Raw genomic sequence first — 16,476 nt, forward strand, 5'->3', positions numbered from 1 at the left:
CAAGGGTTTAAAAATTCACCTACCCTATTTGGTTCAGCCCTAAGTCAAGATCTATTGGATTTCGAGTCCATCCCAGGAGAGTGTGTATTGTTACAATATGTAGATGACTTGTTGATAGCAGCAGTTACAAAAGAAATCTGTCAGCAAGCAACGCACGATCTACTACACATTCTCTGGAAGGCAGGATACAAGGTGTCTAGAAAGAAGGCTCAGTTGTGTTTGCCAACTGTCAAGTATCTGGGATTCCATATCTCTGAAGGTCAAAGAATTATGGGGCCAGAGAGAAAAGAGGCTGTCTGCCAAATACCAGTACCCAAGAATAGAAGACAAGTGCGAGAATTCTTGGGGGCAGCAGGCTTCTGTAGGATATGGATTCCCAGCTATGCGATACTGGCAAAACCTCTGTACGCAGCTATCAAAGGTACAGAGCACGACCCCTTCCTATGGACCCAAGAACAGCAAACGGCATTTGAAGATGTGAAGAAGGCTTTGATGAGTGCCCCAGCATTAGGTCTACCTGATCACACACGACCATTCTACCTGTATGTACACGAGCAAAGAAGAATGGCTGTGGGAGTATTGACACAGTACTTGGGATCATGGCAAAGACCTGTTGCCTACATGTCTAAACAATTGGATGCAGTGGCCAGCGGACTTCCACCTTGTCTAAGAGCCGTAGCTGCAGCCGCCCTGCTAGTAGCTGAAGCCGATAAACTCACTCTGGGTCAAGAACTTTATGTACGAGTCCCACATGCAGTACAGACGTTGTTGGATTACAAAGGAAATCATTGGTTTAGTAATAGCCGTATGACCAAGTATCAAGCAATGTTGTGTGAAAACCCAAGAGTGCATTTAGAGACTGTAAACACCTTAAATCCAGCTACCCTTTTGCCACAACCTACTGAAAGTCAACATGATTGTTTGGAAGTAATGGATGAAGTATTCTCAAGTAGACCAGATCTTCGTGATTTTTCCATCCAGAACCCCGATGTTCAATATTATACAGACGGCAGTAGTTATGTGAAAGAAGGGATCCGCTATGCAGGATATGCAGTAACAACCATAGACAAGGTGATAGAAGCTCGGCCATTGGCGAAAGGAACATCAGCACAAAAGGCAGAATTAATAGCACTAACACGAGCGTTACAATTGGCTGAAGGTTTAAGAGTAAATATCTATACGGACTCTAAGTATGCGTTTTTAACCACTCATGCCCACGGAGCTTTGTATAAAGAAAGAGGACTACTGAATTCAGAAGGCAAAGAAATCAAGTACGCAGCTGAAATCCTACAACTATTGGAAGCAGTGTGGGAGCCGAAAGAAGTCGGTATCATACATTGTCGAGCGCATCTGAGAGGAGATGGTGATGTAACCAAGGGAAATCGGATGGCAGATAGTGCAGCTAAGCGTGCTGCTGAATCAGGAAGACAGGAGTATGTAGGGCATATAGCTGCTCTTATACCAACTCCACTGTCCCAATGGACTCCAGTTTATACAGCTCAAGAAGAGGAGTGGTTAAAGACTGAACCGGGAAAGTATCTGGAGAACAAGTGGTATCAGCTAGAAGATGGAAGAATAGTTATACCAGCATCGCTAGCGGTAGAAATTGTCCAAAATTATCACAACGGGACACATTCTGGGAGAGACAGTACTGAAGAATCTCTTAGAAAACATTTCTACATACCAAGATTGTCCAACTTGACTCAGGCCATTGTACGCAGATGTGTAACGTGTGCTAAGAATAATGCAAGACAAGGACCAGTAAAGCCACCAGGAGTTCAGTTTATGGGGGGACTCCCCATGTCCGATCTACAAATAGACTTTACAGTGATGCCTAAATCGGGTGGACATCGTTACCTGCTGGTAATTGTGTGCACCTATTCAGGCTGGGTAGAAGCATGTCCTACTCGTACAGAGAAAGCAGGAGAAGTTGTGAGATTCCTGCTACGAGAAATAATACCCCGATATGGACTACCCTGTTCTATAGGATCGGACAATGGTCCAGCTTTTGTTCACCAGTGCCTACAACAACTGACTCATATGCTTGGTATAAAGTGGAGGCTTCATACTGCATATAGACCCCAGAGTTCTGGTAAGGTAGAGAGAATGAATAGAACTATAAAGAACCAGTTGGCTAAAATGTGTCAGGAAACCCAACTTAAGTGGAACGTTCTCTTACCCATAGCTTTATTGCGAATCCGCAGTACCCCTACCAGAAGGATGGGCCTCTCTCCTTTTGAAATCATGTATGGGCGACCACCTCCCGTACTTGGTAACTTAAGGGGGGACTTGAGTCAGTTGGGAGAAGGAATTACCCGGCAGCAGGTTGTAGAGTTGGGTAAGACTATGGAGGAGGTACAGAAATGGGTACAAGATAGATTACCTGTGAATATTTATCCCCCTGTTCATAGTTATCATCCAGGAGATCAAGTGTGGATTAAAGAGTGGAATAATGTACCGTTAGGGCCCAAGTGGAGAGGTCCTTATGTTGTTCTTTTGTCTACCCCTACAGCAATAAAAGTAGCAGAAGTGACTCCGTGGATACATCACTCCAGGGTTAAACCAGCAGCAGTCGATTCTTGGCAAGTTACAGCAGATCCAGAGAATCCCTGCAAGATCCGGTTAAAACGCACTACTCAGTCGGAGTAACGAGGAATTATTGTGGATTACAAATTTTATTGTTACAGGTGTGAGTGAGAAGGCCATAATAAAGCCTGTCCGCTTACCATCACATAGTGTATAAGCCAGGAAAGTCTCGAAGGGACACCTGTGAAGATGAGCAGAACTCCATTCCCTGCAGCCCCTCACATCCTGGAAGCTGAGGCGCCATCGCACGGACGAAGACTGAGGATGACGGCGAAAGATGTGCTTTTGATAGTGTTTATTTATATGTGTTTTTATATTCAGGAAGGTAGAGGTACCGACACTCCTAGCTGTGAGGTATGCATTAAGACTACGAGAACAGGTAACCATATTTCCCAAACCCTAATTTGGCATTCACAATACGAATGTAAAGGAGATGTATCGAGATGTAGATACTTAAATATAGATTATAGTGTGTGCCATTTAGGAGTAGGAGAACCTAAGTGCTTCAGTCCGGAGTATCAGCCTCGTACAATTTGGTTGACTCTCAGGAATGGAGATCCTCAGGGGACCCTAATTAATAAAACGGTGTTAGAATCCGTACATTCTTCGGGTGTTCTGCTATTTGATGCGTGTAAAGCGATATCGAGTGGTAGAAAGCCGTGGAATGTATGTGGGGATCTTAGATGGGAGAGGACGTATGGGTCTAACGATAAATATATTTGTCCCAGTAGCAAAAATAAATATGTAAGTCCTAGATGCCCAAATAAAGACTATAACTTTTGTCCATATTGGTCTTGTGTGGGGTGGGCGACTTGGGGACAGACAGTAGACAAAGACATGATAGTGACTAAGTTGCCGACTAGCCCTTATTGTAAGTCTATGGAATGCAATCCAGTCCATATTCTTATAAATAACCCCGACAAGTTCTTAGATAAATATGGTAATTTATTTGGGTTTCAAATATACGGGACGGGTTTAGATCCTGGGACATTATTGTTTATAGGAATAGAGACTGATACGGTATCCTCCCAGACTCATCAAGTATACCATTCCTTTTACGAAGAGATGAGTATAGATAATAAGATCCCCCATAATGCTAAAAACCTGTTCATCGATTTAGCTGAAAGTATTGCCGGTAGTCTTAATGTTACCAACTGCTATGTGTGTGGAGGTACTAACATGGGAGACCAATGGCCTTGGGAAGCAAAGGAGGTAATGTCCGGTTCTGAGGCAGTTGACCAATTAATATCTACACAAGCCGATTATCATATGAGTGTTAGAGGTAAATCTGAGTGGAGATTAAAGACCTCCATCATAGGTTATGTTTGCATAGCAAGGAAAGGAATAATGTATAATACTTCTGTAGGAGAATTAACTTGTCTAGGGCAAAAAGCTTATGATGATGATACAAAGAATACAACTTGGTGGTCGGCTTCAAATGTCTCAGAACCATCTAACCCGTTTGCTAGATATGCCAATTTAAAGGATGTGTGGTTTGATCTATCCATCACATCTACTTGGAGAGCCCCAGCAAATTTGTACTGGATCTGTGGTAAGAAAGCCTATTCGGAGCTGCCACAGGACTGGGAAGGGGCATGTGTGTTGGGTATGCTCAAACCATCCTTCTTCTTGTTACCGATTGAAACAGGTGAGACTTTAGGTGTTAAAGTGTATGATGTGAATCATAGGAAGAAAAGGGGACCCATAGAGATAGGCGCCTGGGAAGATGATGAATGGCCTCCCCAGCGTATTATAGATTACTATGGGCCAGCCACGTGGGCTGAGGATGGTACCTTTGGTTATAGAACCCCTATTTATATGCTCAACCGTATTATAAGGTTACAGGCGGTGGTTGAGATTATCACTAATGAAACATCACAAGCGCTCAATCTTCTAGCGAAGCATAACACCAGGATGAGGACAGCAGTCTACCAAAATAGATTAGCCTTGGATTACCTTTTGGCAGTAGAGGGAGGTGTATGTGGGAAGTTTAACCTGAGCAATTGCTGTCTTCAAATAGATGACGAAGGGCAAGCAATAGCTGAGCTTACTAGCCATATGGTTAAACTAGCGCATGTGCCTACTCAGGTATGGAAAGGGTATAATCCAAGTAGTTGGTTTGGTAGCTGGTATGAGTGGTTTGGAGGGCTTAAGGCAGTGGTAGGTGGAGTCCTACTGATTTTACTGTTGTGTCTACTCCTACCGTGTCTTATACCCTTAGTAGTTAGGTCTGTGCAAAGCCTGATAGGAAGTATAGCAGAGAGGAAGGCTGCTGCACAGATAATGGCGATATATAAGTATAAGGCTCTAGATCAGGGAGAACCAATGCAAGAAGATGAATGTTGAAGATTCACATCATAAGATAAGTCTGGTCTGGTTCATGGTAACCTGAGGTATATGCAAACCAAGGTTAAGTGATGCCTCAAGTAATTGTGAAATATCAGAGGCATCAAAGGGGGGAATGTGATGTAATTCCAGTAAAATACAAGTTTAGCAGGCTAAGATTGCCACAAGGCATATGTATGTATATGTGTTTGTAGTATCAGTTAGTTAATAACACGTAGCTAAGATACTGTCATCACTGTACTGACCAGGTGCAGGAATGTAAGAACTGGAATTACGCGTCCCTCTCCTTTGTATCAGATGAGCCACGTGGTTAGACCGGATGGATGAGTTTAGACTCTATTCATTAAATAGGTTAAGGGTATGTGTGGGTGTAGTTAATTGTGGGAGGAGCTACAGTGCTATATAAGGAATGTACTCTATGTATTCAGTACTCAGACTTTGCTGTATTTTGGTGACGCTAGTCCCTCTGAGTCCCGATCGGTGATCCAATAAAGAATCTCTTCCTTCCTGAAGAAACCTGTGTCCATCTCTCTGTGCTTGGCTTCCGTCAGTTTCTCCGGTATCATTATGATATAGGAAACCTGTATGTGCATGTTGAAAAATATTGTTTAGTTATTTCAATGAATAAATACATTTAAAAACTAATATTAGTTGACCTTCGTTAGATGCCTGGGTTTCCCTGCTGAGAGGATAGGATATTGTCATGTAGTTACACGCACGCTCTCTTTCAAAGTGTGGTTGGTGTGTGCAGTCTTTACTACAACATTCTACCGGTTCTCTTGAAAGTTCATCTGGTGACATCAAAATACTTTATCTGTGGCAATGCCTTGCGTTATGTAACTGGAATGGAAGACATTAAGGTTGTAGTGCTATTTACACATGGCTGGCATCGCCAAGCATGGTTTAATCTCTAAAAACAGGACAGGCAGCTATATTTAGCTGCTCCCGTGGAGACTCTTCTGTGGGCCAGAAGCATGATACTTTAGCACTGCGCCTACACTCTAAATTACCATGGATATATATTGCTTCGCTGTGAGGCCTGCGATCAGCATCGGGGGTCCCAGAGATTATCCTAACCATGTGAATTTAATTTCTGTAACTAAACGCATTTACCCGAACAGCTGCGATGCTTCTGCTCCAAAATAGGCCCTGTGTTACGTTGTTGTTGCAGCTGTGGAACTAATGTTGCGTGCATATCTTTAATGCAACAAAGGGTTTCTCAGTTTCATGTATGTACAGGAGCAGTATGTTTAGATGTAGAGCTATCTAATGTATGCATTGTATGGAAAAGTACAGGTAGATCTAGCAAACTAGATGTAAACATCGATTACGTCAGAGATATCATGCTCTTGTCATGCAAACATGTGATAGTAGCTTATAGAGCACTGCTTTTTATATATCTAGTGTTCCCTGTGAATAATTAGCAAATGCATAGATACATTTGTTTTATTGCACAAATTGAAGTGCAGTTATAAAAGCATCATTGTGTTTGTCAAGCCCTCTGCCATCATTAGTGGCAGCTGAGGGAAAAGGGCTTTACCTATGGAGGATTGCACGATCGCGCAATATCCTACATAGACCTCAGTGATGTACTTTTGTTTGTGCATGAGAGTACCTGTTATTGACTATTCCTATCTCTGAAATCATAGACCCTGGCTCTGTTTGCTCTCTTTCCCATTATTCTGTATTCTATCACCTCGGCCTGTTCCTTTTTACTGTTTGTCTGTTTAGCAGACTGCATTCTATACTGTTCTATGTTAAGCCCAGCCACTCTAAAGACCAGTAATACATCTTCCTAGTATAGTATTCTGTACTGTTTTGCTCTAGATTTGCGTGTTGGCGGTATTCCTGCCTTGACACTCATCATGGTCACCCTAGAATGTAAGTTTTTAGAATGGTGACAGATAATCTTTAAATAAACCTATTAATCAGACTCTACTTGGTTCCGTTCATAGTTTAATCGTTCACTTTCCATTGCTCTTTAATTCCATCCGACCACAGAGAGGTCCATGTGAGTCTCAGATTTCTGTTCCTGCTCTCTCTCTGGTTGTGTTCATTAAGAAAAGCTTGCTGTTAGGGCGACGCAGAGTGAAAGAAACCATCCCTGTACTGAGATTGTCTATTTCCTACTTCTCTGCAGGAGATTTCCTCGGGCAATCGGCCACAATGATGGCTTTTCATGTCACGTTTGTCATCTGCTGAGCAAATCGATACAAGTAGATAAATGTAAGGCTCTGTACATAACACATAGTACAGTTACAGCAACGCCAGGAAAGCTGAATGTTCTCCCTGTGGCATGACCCTATGGAACAGCATCCCACTGCTACTCACTTTATTAATAAACTAAGGCATACAGCCCAATTTCTTGCTAGAAATCAATATGTTGTTTTGTTATATTTTTTCAAAGATGCCAGCATTTTTTAATAACATGTAGGGCAAGCACATATTTCTCTGTAATGTTTGTGTAAAGACTGGCAGGAAAATTTGAAAAAAAATCTCAATGTTATAAACCAATAGGTAGTCTATATCGGTCTGTTTAACTAAAAATCTTTAAAATAACATAGTAGATACAACTCTCAATAATATAAGTAAATATGTTAGAGATTCAGAAAATTTAAACTTAAAGGACCACTCATTAGCTTAATGAAGTGGTCTGGGTTCCAGGTCCACCTAGGATTAACCCTTTTAGCTGTAAACATAGCAGTTTCACTGTGATTGAGAATGCTTTCCTATGAGACTGGCAGAATGCGCACGCGGCTCTTGCCGCGCATGCGCATTCAGCCGATGACGGAAGAAGAGGGAAGAGAGTCTCCAGCACCGAGGGAGCCAGGCGCTGGAGAAAGGTAAGTGTTTAACCCCTTCCTCCCACTTCAGCCCGGCGGGAGGGGGACCCTGAGGGTGGGGGCACCCTCAGGGCACTCTAGTGCCAGGAAAACAAGTATGTTTTCCTGGCACTATAGTGGTCCTTTAATTATATTGGTGTTTATTGAGAATGTGAATCAGTTTCACTTTCTGGGTAAACATTACAAAAACTATAACAACATAATTGTGTTGTGTCCATTTAAGTTCTACCTAAGTGCTTTGTATGATTTGGAATTTACTGAAATTCACCAACTTATTAAAATACAGTACTTTCTTTGGGAGTTGAACTTATCTTTAGGACCTTTTTCTTTAAATAGTCAACCACAAGCTAGACCATGTCACCAATTGCATTATATAGATGACATTCATGACTCACTCATCCAGACCAAGTGAGTAGCTTTGTAACTGATGTTGAAATCCATATTCCTATCTTATCAATTCTGATTTTGACCAATAATCAGAGATGTTAAGAATTCATGATTTAACTGTGACATATTTCTCTCGAGTTGTCTAACTTCTTTTGAGTTGTCACTCTTCTTGCAATGTTGTCTACTGAGTTGGTTGGCAACATTTGAACTCTGATTAAGTGACATTTCTAAGAAGTGTTTAGAATGCCAGTTTAGTTATTCGTCAATTTGACTGATTTGACAGGTCTTCTTGAAATTAGCTACAGCTTCACAAATTGCCACTTTTTATTTTTGGCTGTTGGAATAATTGCTGAAAGAATCCATAAATAGTCAGTTGCGCACATTGCCTGTTGAATGTCCAGTCATTCGGTGATATGCATCCTGTAGCCGAACATTGCATAATGTACAGATGGAATTACTCCCTAATTACTGTATAGCATTGCTATGCTTTTACCACCTGTCTGGAATCGCTCAACGTGGAAGTGTTTGGTGCCATTATTAAGACAATTGTTACCATGCCTTAGCCCATGTCTTAGAGACTTGGTAGCTGGTTAGGGAGGCAGCTACTCCCTTACTCTGAGGCACTTTTGGAGTTCAGCAAAATGAGCTCCTGTTCCCCATCCCTCTAGACCAGCAGGGTTAATTCTGGTTTTATTCTTTTTCTTTTTTTCATGTTTGAGAGACTACTCAAGGGGCCAATACTCAAAATGGCTTCCAACTCTGAGCCTACTCAACAGCAATCATACTTATTACTGCATCCACAAGTCTCTAAACTTCTTCAAGCCCTCAATAATATATGCACCTGATTCTGGATTAAGCTTGAACAGTGTGAGCACAGCACAATATCTTATCAGCTCCAACATAAGGGCCTCCAGCAGAATAGCCAGTTCCAGGTACTCCGATACCACCATTGACATAGACCTCAGGCATTCAATGGGAGACTACATCTTGGCCACCCCTGCTTTAAGCTGTATGTCATAGGACTAGGACAGTGTAATCCAGGAGTGCCAAACTCATGTGTTCTGAAAGGTCAAATTGTCCTCTGAAATAGGTATCGAGGGGCGAATGCAGGGACTATTTTGTATTTTTCCTATTCGGTGATGGCTGCAGGGAATTGGCTCTGTCTCGGGAAGATCTCACGGGATCCTCTATAGACCTCAATGTTGTTCTCTTACTTATGTGTTAGAGTACAGCAGTGAGGTTGGCTCCTGGTGCGGAAGAAGATTCCACCACCACCTGTACGCTGATGACACCCAGTTATATCTCTCCTCCCCGGACCTCTCCCCTGCCGTCCTGCAACGTGTCACTGCTTGCCTTTCTTCCATCTCTGACTGGATGTCCTCCCGCTTTCTGAAACTCAATCTCTCTAAAACTGAGCTCCTTGTCTTTCATCCTAATACTGATCCTCCTCTTTCACTCTCCCTTTAAGTTTGTGGTACCCACATCAGTCCATCCTTGCAAGCGCGCTGTCTTGGCGTCATACTTGATTCTGGCCTCACCTTTGAGCCTCACATCCAGTATGTTGCCAAATCTTGTAGATTCTATCTTAAAACATAGCCCACATCCGCCCCTTTCTTACGCAAGATGCTAGCAAGGAGCTTGTCCATGCTCTAGTAATTTCCCGCATGGATTATTGTAACCCTCTCCTGATTGGTATCCCCAAAAGCCGTATTGCCTCGCTGCAGTCCATAATGAACGCCGCTGCCAGACTGATTTTCCTCTCTAGTCGTTTCTCTCACACCTCACCCCTCTGCCGGTCCTTACACTGGCTTCCTGTATGCTATAGGAGTCAATTCAAGGTACTAATTCACACCTATAAAGCACTGAACAACTCTAGCCCCTCTTATATCTCTTCACAGATCCATTGGTATGTCCCTTCTCGGTCTCTCCACTCTGCCCGTGACCACCTCCTGTCCGTTGTCCGCACCCGTACGGCCAACTCACGCTTGCAGGACTTCTCGCGGGCGGCTCCCTTCCTATGGAATAGCCTGCCTACCGCCATCAGACTCTCCCCTAGTCTTGCATCTTTAAATAAGTGCCTTAAATCCCATCTCTTTAGGAAAGCTTATGGCCTCCCTGAGTAACCCCTACCTCACATACCTGTCTCTTGCTCTCTCCTAAAGGGCAGCTCACCTTATTTGACTGCAAATTCCTGTCTTAATATGTTTTACACCCCACCTCCTATAGAATGTAAGCTTGGTTGAGCAGGGTCCTCTTCAACCTATTGTTCCCGTAAGTTTTTTTGTAATTGTCCTATTTATTGTTAAATCCCCCTCTCATAATATTTTAAAGCGCTACGGAATCTGTTGGCGCTATATAAATGGCAATAATAATAATAAGATGGCGGTGCCCACAAGTGAAAGGTTAATTTATGTAAAACTCACCTTTGCATGCCTTTCCCTCAACCCTCTGGCCCCCAGATCCCCAACGGTGATGTCACAGATGGGGATCAAATTATTCAAGGTCCCCAGACGGTGACCGTTCCACTTTAATCAATTTCTCCCACCCCGGCGAGCACTCTGGGGAGCAAGCAGCTTTGCTGTGGTCCTAATTTTGGGGCTCCATGGGCCGTATGTTTGACAACCCTGCTCTTGTTGGTTAACACTGATTTGTGTACCAGTGGCTACAGGATCAGTGGGCATCGAGTGCAGATCATAGCCTAGGATTGGGTTTACACTATACATGGTGGCCTTATCTGTGCTCATTAGCATTTTTCTGACACGACATGTACATTTTTATTTATTGAGTGGTTTTCACATAACTTTGCTTCCTTTGATTTTACCTGATTGAGTTTGAATAAGTCTCTCCATGATGCTGTATCTTGCTGTCTAATCTATACCTGCCAGTAGGGTATGATTACAATTGTCTATCTTTATTCTGCTCAGCTTCTACAATAGCCCATGATTATATGTTTGCATATGTACGGTTGATGCAAGACTTGAATTGTCATCCACTCGACCTGCAATGAGATTGTTTCCCTTCTTTACTATAACAAAAAATATATGAAATGTTATTTGTTACATCTCTAATTTGCTTATTGTACTGATTGTTATTGTGAATTGATGCATAAGACACCTGTGTTGAAATAAGCCAGTAAAAGCAGTGTGGGGAAGAACTGAACAGTGCCATGAGAGATGGTAAGCTGGGCTATGGAGGCGAGGGAACTGATGAGGGCGGTGAAATGAGAAAAGATCACCTGGGAAGATGGTAAGCTTTTCCTAAAGAGATATATTTTCAGTGACTTCTTAAGGGACTGGAGGCTAGAGGAGAATCTGATGGCACTGCGTAGCAAAATCCAAAGGCACATTGCCAAAATCATGCAGATGAGAGTTGGCAATTCGAGAATGAGAATATGTAATGAGAAGGTCCTTTGCAGAGCGAAGGGAACGAAGAAGGATATGTTTGTTTAGTAAAGAGGAAATGTAGGGAGGAGTGAAGTTAGTGTGGGATTTGTAGGTTTGTGTTATCAGTTTGAATTGGATCCCCAAAGGTACAGGAAGCCAATGTAATGGTTGGCAAAGGGGTGAGATGTTTGAGGAGTGGTTAGTCAGGAAATCGACCCTGGCTGCAGCATTCATTACTGACTGAAGAAGGGCAGTGCAGGTATTGGAAGGGTCAATGTGTAGTTGGGAAATGATGAGCACCTTGTATCTTGAGTTAGAAAAGGGCAAATGCAGGCAATATTTTCAAGGTGGAAGTTACATGATCTGAAGGCAGACTGGATGTGGTAAGAGAAGGTAAGACCCAAATTAAAATAAGCTTGAGGGGTTGGGGTAATAGGTGTTCCACTGACTTGCAGGGAGATTGATGGAGGAGGACTATTTAAAGAGGGAAAGGTGAAATGTTTAGTTTTAGGAATATTAAGTTTTAGAAAACAGGGAGACATCCTCAGTACACACTTTACTTCACGTGTTGCAGACTATTTTGTGATGGTGAAAGGGTTTTATTTGAGTATTTTATGTTAAGCCCCTTGTTGCTCGCTGACCTGTTGTACTCATTGTTCTGTTGTACTTTTCTTTATTTGTCTCTGTTTTGTTGGATAAACAAGTTGTGCTTATTCACCTTAACTAATTATTACCCGTCCGTAAAGCGTGAAGGAGAAGCAAGCGTAGAGGGAGTGCTAAATCAACTTGTTCTTGAGCACCTACAGCTGGCTCCTCTCCAGTGGGGTGAGTGATTCTGCAGACATTCTATATCAGATATATCATGATTCTTTGGTTTATACATAATGTGCTATTCTGGTACAAAGTTGTAAAAGTTGAGCAGTTACCATGGAAACCACCAATGGAGCCTTCCTGTTGATTGCCCCAATTTCAGCACTTCGATCCAGAATAACTCTTTCTGTAGAAGTCTCTGCGGATTACTTTTATGTACCGAAATAGGTTTGATATTCGGTTAAGTTGCCAATGCCAGTTTTTCTAAAACCCACATTATTACCAGATATATATAAATCAATTTTTATTGTATTTTTTATCTTGTTCCCCTGTGACAGCTGCACACATAGGATATACAGTTTAAGATGATGTCTGCACTTGGTGTCCATCCACCCGTGGTATCCCACAATGCTCAGCACAACAACCCAGTGGGCTTTGCACTTAACGGTATGCAAGGCATCATGGGATGCTATATGTGGCATTTTAGGAGTGCACACAGACTATATTATACGTACTGATTTAATTGAAAATGACCATTTCATCTACACCTACACAGGTCTGACAGGTCTACTTCATGACCAGCAGTTTCAGGATACAATAGAGACCCCTTTATTGTGTGTTATTTTGATGTTCTTAAGTTCTTGGTAACCTAACAGCAGGTATTAGCACTGGAATTAGAAATGTGTGCTGGTGGAGAGAGTTAGGCAAGATTCCATCTCATTGGCCTGTTCTTAGCACCACGTTCCAGAACTTAACCATCAATGATGTGCCAGCCACTTGGCCCATTTGCTATGGTAGTTAATCACTGTACATCACCAGCCTCAGTAGTTCTTTGGCATAGCATCTTAGGAATTGTAGTCCACGCCGGCTGGAGTGCTTAACCCAGTCTCTTAATTAATGGGTGGTTATATTTTGTTGAATTAACAAATTGAAGTTGCTGGTGTAATTAATGTATGTCTGCAATATCAGTGTGACACACAATCATGGCGCATGGAGTTTGCTATACAGGTGAGTGCAGGGGCTGCTTGATGTGGCTCCCAGTGTTCATGTTATTTTGGTAAGAGGGACAGTACTTGTTTTTTCAATCATAACGGCCAGGAAGCACCGTGAGACACGACTGTTTCCATAACGAGAGGCCCTGTTTCTCACAAAGTCAAGAGGGGTCTCGACTGGCATTTCCATCTGCTTTCTCAATCCATTTTAATTCATAAAGTGATCAGAAGGAAGGAGTGTCTGCCATATCAGACTGTGTTTGCAAAATCACTAGCCTCCTCTATTGCTGAAAATCTCTTTATACCTGGCGCAGTCTCCGTGCTATGGAAGAATGTGACTCTGATGTTCTATTTGACATACATGACTCCGTTACCAGAGTAAAGGTCTGCTTTCTGAATGCTAATGACAGGGATCTGTCTTTCTATATTATTTAGTTACCATATCTGACAAGCTTGGTATTGGGGTATAAAGAGAAATGTTTAATGTGTACATCAAATTTCTAAAATACTTTTCTTTTGTATTATTTGTGTATTTTTCTTTTCTCTGTCGCACAGTTTATATGTGAATGGAGTCAGAAACAAATATTAAAGTAAAATCATACCTGAAAAAGATAGACTGGTTTAATTGGCTTTATTTTGGCTTTAATTTGCAGCAATTCACCCAGGATTCATTTTAATTTGAGCATCTGTGTAATTTAGTTTGAAGCACTAGTTTTAACAAAATTACCACTGCTACCCTTTCCTTTCCAAGTCTATTATGGCAAGGGATGACAAATATTTGGAAAACATCAGAGAAAGTTGGGTCTCTTTACACTTGATTGAATTTTGTAAGAGCCAGAGAAGGCATACATTCATTCATTACTAAGTAACATTTTGGTAGCCATTATGATAAGCCAGGATGCCTAACTGTGATTTTAGTAATATACATAATACATAATATTATTGCGTAGTGCAGGGATAGACCAAATTTGGCACTCCAGAGCATCATGGGAGATGTAGTCCACATCATCTGGAATGAAAAAGGTTGCGTACCCTTGGAGTACTGCAATTTATCAATATTTTCCACTAAAATTGTGAGTTAAATAAAAGAATGTGAGAAGTGGAAAAGATACTATCCTTTGTTTTGGGAAGACAGACTTCTGTACAAAACCATTTATAAAAATGTATGATTTATTATTTAAACATGTATAAAAACTGCCTTTGACTGTAAGAGTTAATATGGTCCGAGAATTAATTGGGTTATAATGCAGGCGTAATACGTCTTTGCGCAGAACCCTTGGGAGGTAAGCAGGAATCCAACATGTGTTGCCTTGTGGTTGCTGGCAGCAGTGGACGGGTTAAGGCAATGTAATTAGGCTGGTTTCCCAGGCAAGCTCCGTTTGGATATGAAAGTGCTCTACAACATAAGTTAAGCATATTGCTAGTTACTCATAGCAAAACTAGGTCGTCACAGCTCTGACACGCCGGCTTGGAACTGATTGTTAAATCCTGGTGGTAATTGAGAAAAAAAATCTCAAATAAACAAGATGAGGGGAAAGGTAGCCATTCCTAATAAGACCCCTGTGTGTATAGAGCAGTGATGGCGAACCTATAACACGCGTGCCACAGGTGGCACGCCGGGCCCTGTCTGTGGGCACGCGGCCTTATGTTCGCGCCTACTCTGCTTCCATGTCGCGAGCAATCTGTGTGGAGCGCTGCTGCGCGTTACCATGGCCACGCTCCGCATAGCATTGTGCGGGAGGACAAGGGAGCTGCTCCCTACAATACTTACCACCACCAGACCACCAGGAATGGCTGTGTGCCCCCTCCTCCATCAAAGGTAAGAAGGAGGGAGTGGGGGATACAGATTAAGCATACACATTTTTTTTTAACTCCCCTAACCCCCACACAGTACCCCCTACCCCACAACCAGCACCCCTATCCCCCACGCAGCACCCCTACCCCCCACACACACAGCACCCCTACCCCCTACAACCAGCACCCCTACCCTCCCACACACAGCACCCCTACCCTCCCCACACACACAGCACCTCTACCCCCCCACACACAGCACCTCTACCCCCCAACACACACACAGCACCCCTACCCCAACACACGCACAGCACCCCTACCCCCAACACACGCACAGCACCCCTACCCCAACACACGCACAGCACCCCTACCCCAACACACGCACAGCACCCCTACCCCCAACACACGCACAGCACCCCTACCCCCAACACACACACAGCCACCCTACTCCCAACACACACACACAGCACCCCTACCCCCTACAGCACAGCACCCCTACCCCCTACAGCACAGCACCCCTACCCCCAACACACGCACAGCACCCCTACCCCCAACACACGCACAGCACCCCTACCCCCAACACACGCACAGCACCCCTACCCCCAACACACGCACAGCACCCCTACCCCCAACACACACACAACACCCCTACTCCCAACACACACAGCACCCCTACAGCACAGCACCCCTATCCCCCACAGCACAGCACCCCTATCCCCCACAGCACAGCACCCCTACACCCACAGCACAGCACCCTACCCCCACACAGCACAACATCCTTACTCCCGCCCAGCACCCCTACCTCACCAAACACACAGCAACCCTCACACACACACAGCACCCCTCACACACACAGTAGAAGTATAGAGCAGGGTGTTGCTGTGGATGTGATATACTTGGATTTTGCCAAGGCGTTTGATACAGTTCCGCACAATAGGTTTTAAAAGAATTTGGTCCAGATACAAATTGGTTTAAAGATTGAGTACACAGAGAGTTGTAATTAATGGTACATTTTTAAACTGGACAAAGGTGGAAAGTGGTGTCCCTTAAGGTTTTGTTCTGGGACCACTTATATTCAACACATCTGTAAATGGTCTGAAAGTCATGTTTCAGTGTTTGCAGACGACCCAAAACTTTGTAAAGTAATACAATGTGAGCAGGATATAACTTTGCTGCAGATTGATTTAGATAGATTGGGGGACTGGGCACTCAAATGGGAGATTAATTTAATGTAGGTAAATGCAACAAGCAATTTACACTCTAACCAGTAGTGAATTAGGGATAACAACACGAGGAGGATTTGGTTCTCATTGACAAAAACTAGTCAACAATGTGCAA

The 16,476-nt window shown here is 43.1% G+C and overlaps 1 protein-coding gene across 1 annotated transcript in view; it reads left to right on the plus strand.

The window, feature by feature from the left end:
* TRAPPC9 (trafficking protein particle complex subunit 9) overlaps positions 1 to 16,476 on the plus strand; it is a 597,448-nt gene that overhangs the window by 356,365 nt on the left and 224,607 nt on the right. The window contains exon 21 of the mRNA XM_063451029.1: positions 12,280 to 12,370. Within this exon, the coding sequence (XP_063307099.1) occupies positions 12,280 to 12,370 (91 nt within the window). The remainder of the gene's footprint in view (positions 1 to 12,279; positions 12,371 to 16,476) is intronic.

Source organism: Pelobates fuscus, chromosome 4, assembly GCF_036172605.1.
Source record: "Pelobates fuscus isolate aPelFus1 chromosome 4, aPelFus1.pri, whole genome shotgun sequence".
Lineage (NCBI taxonomy): Eukaryota > Metazoa > Chordata > Amphibia > Anura > Pelobatidae > Pelobates > Pelobates fuscus.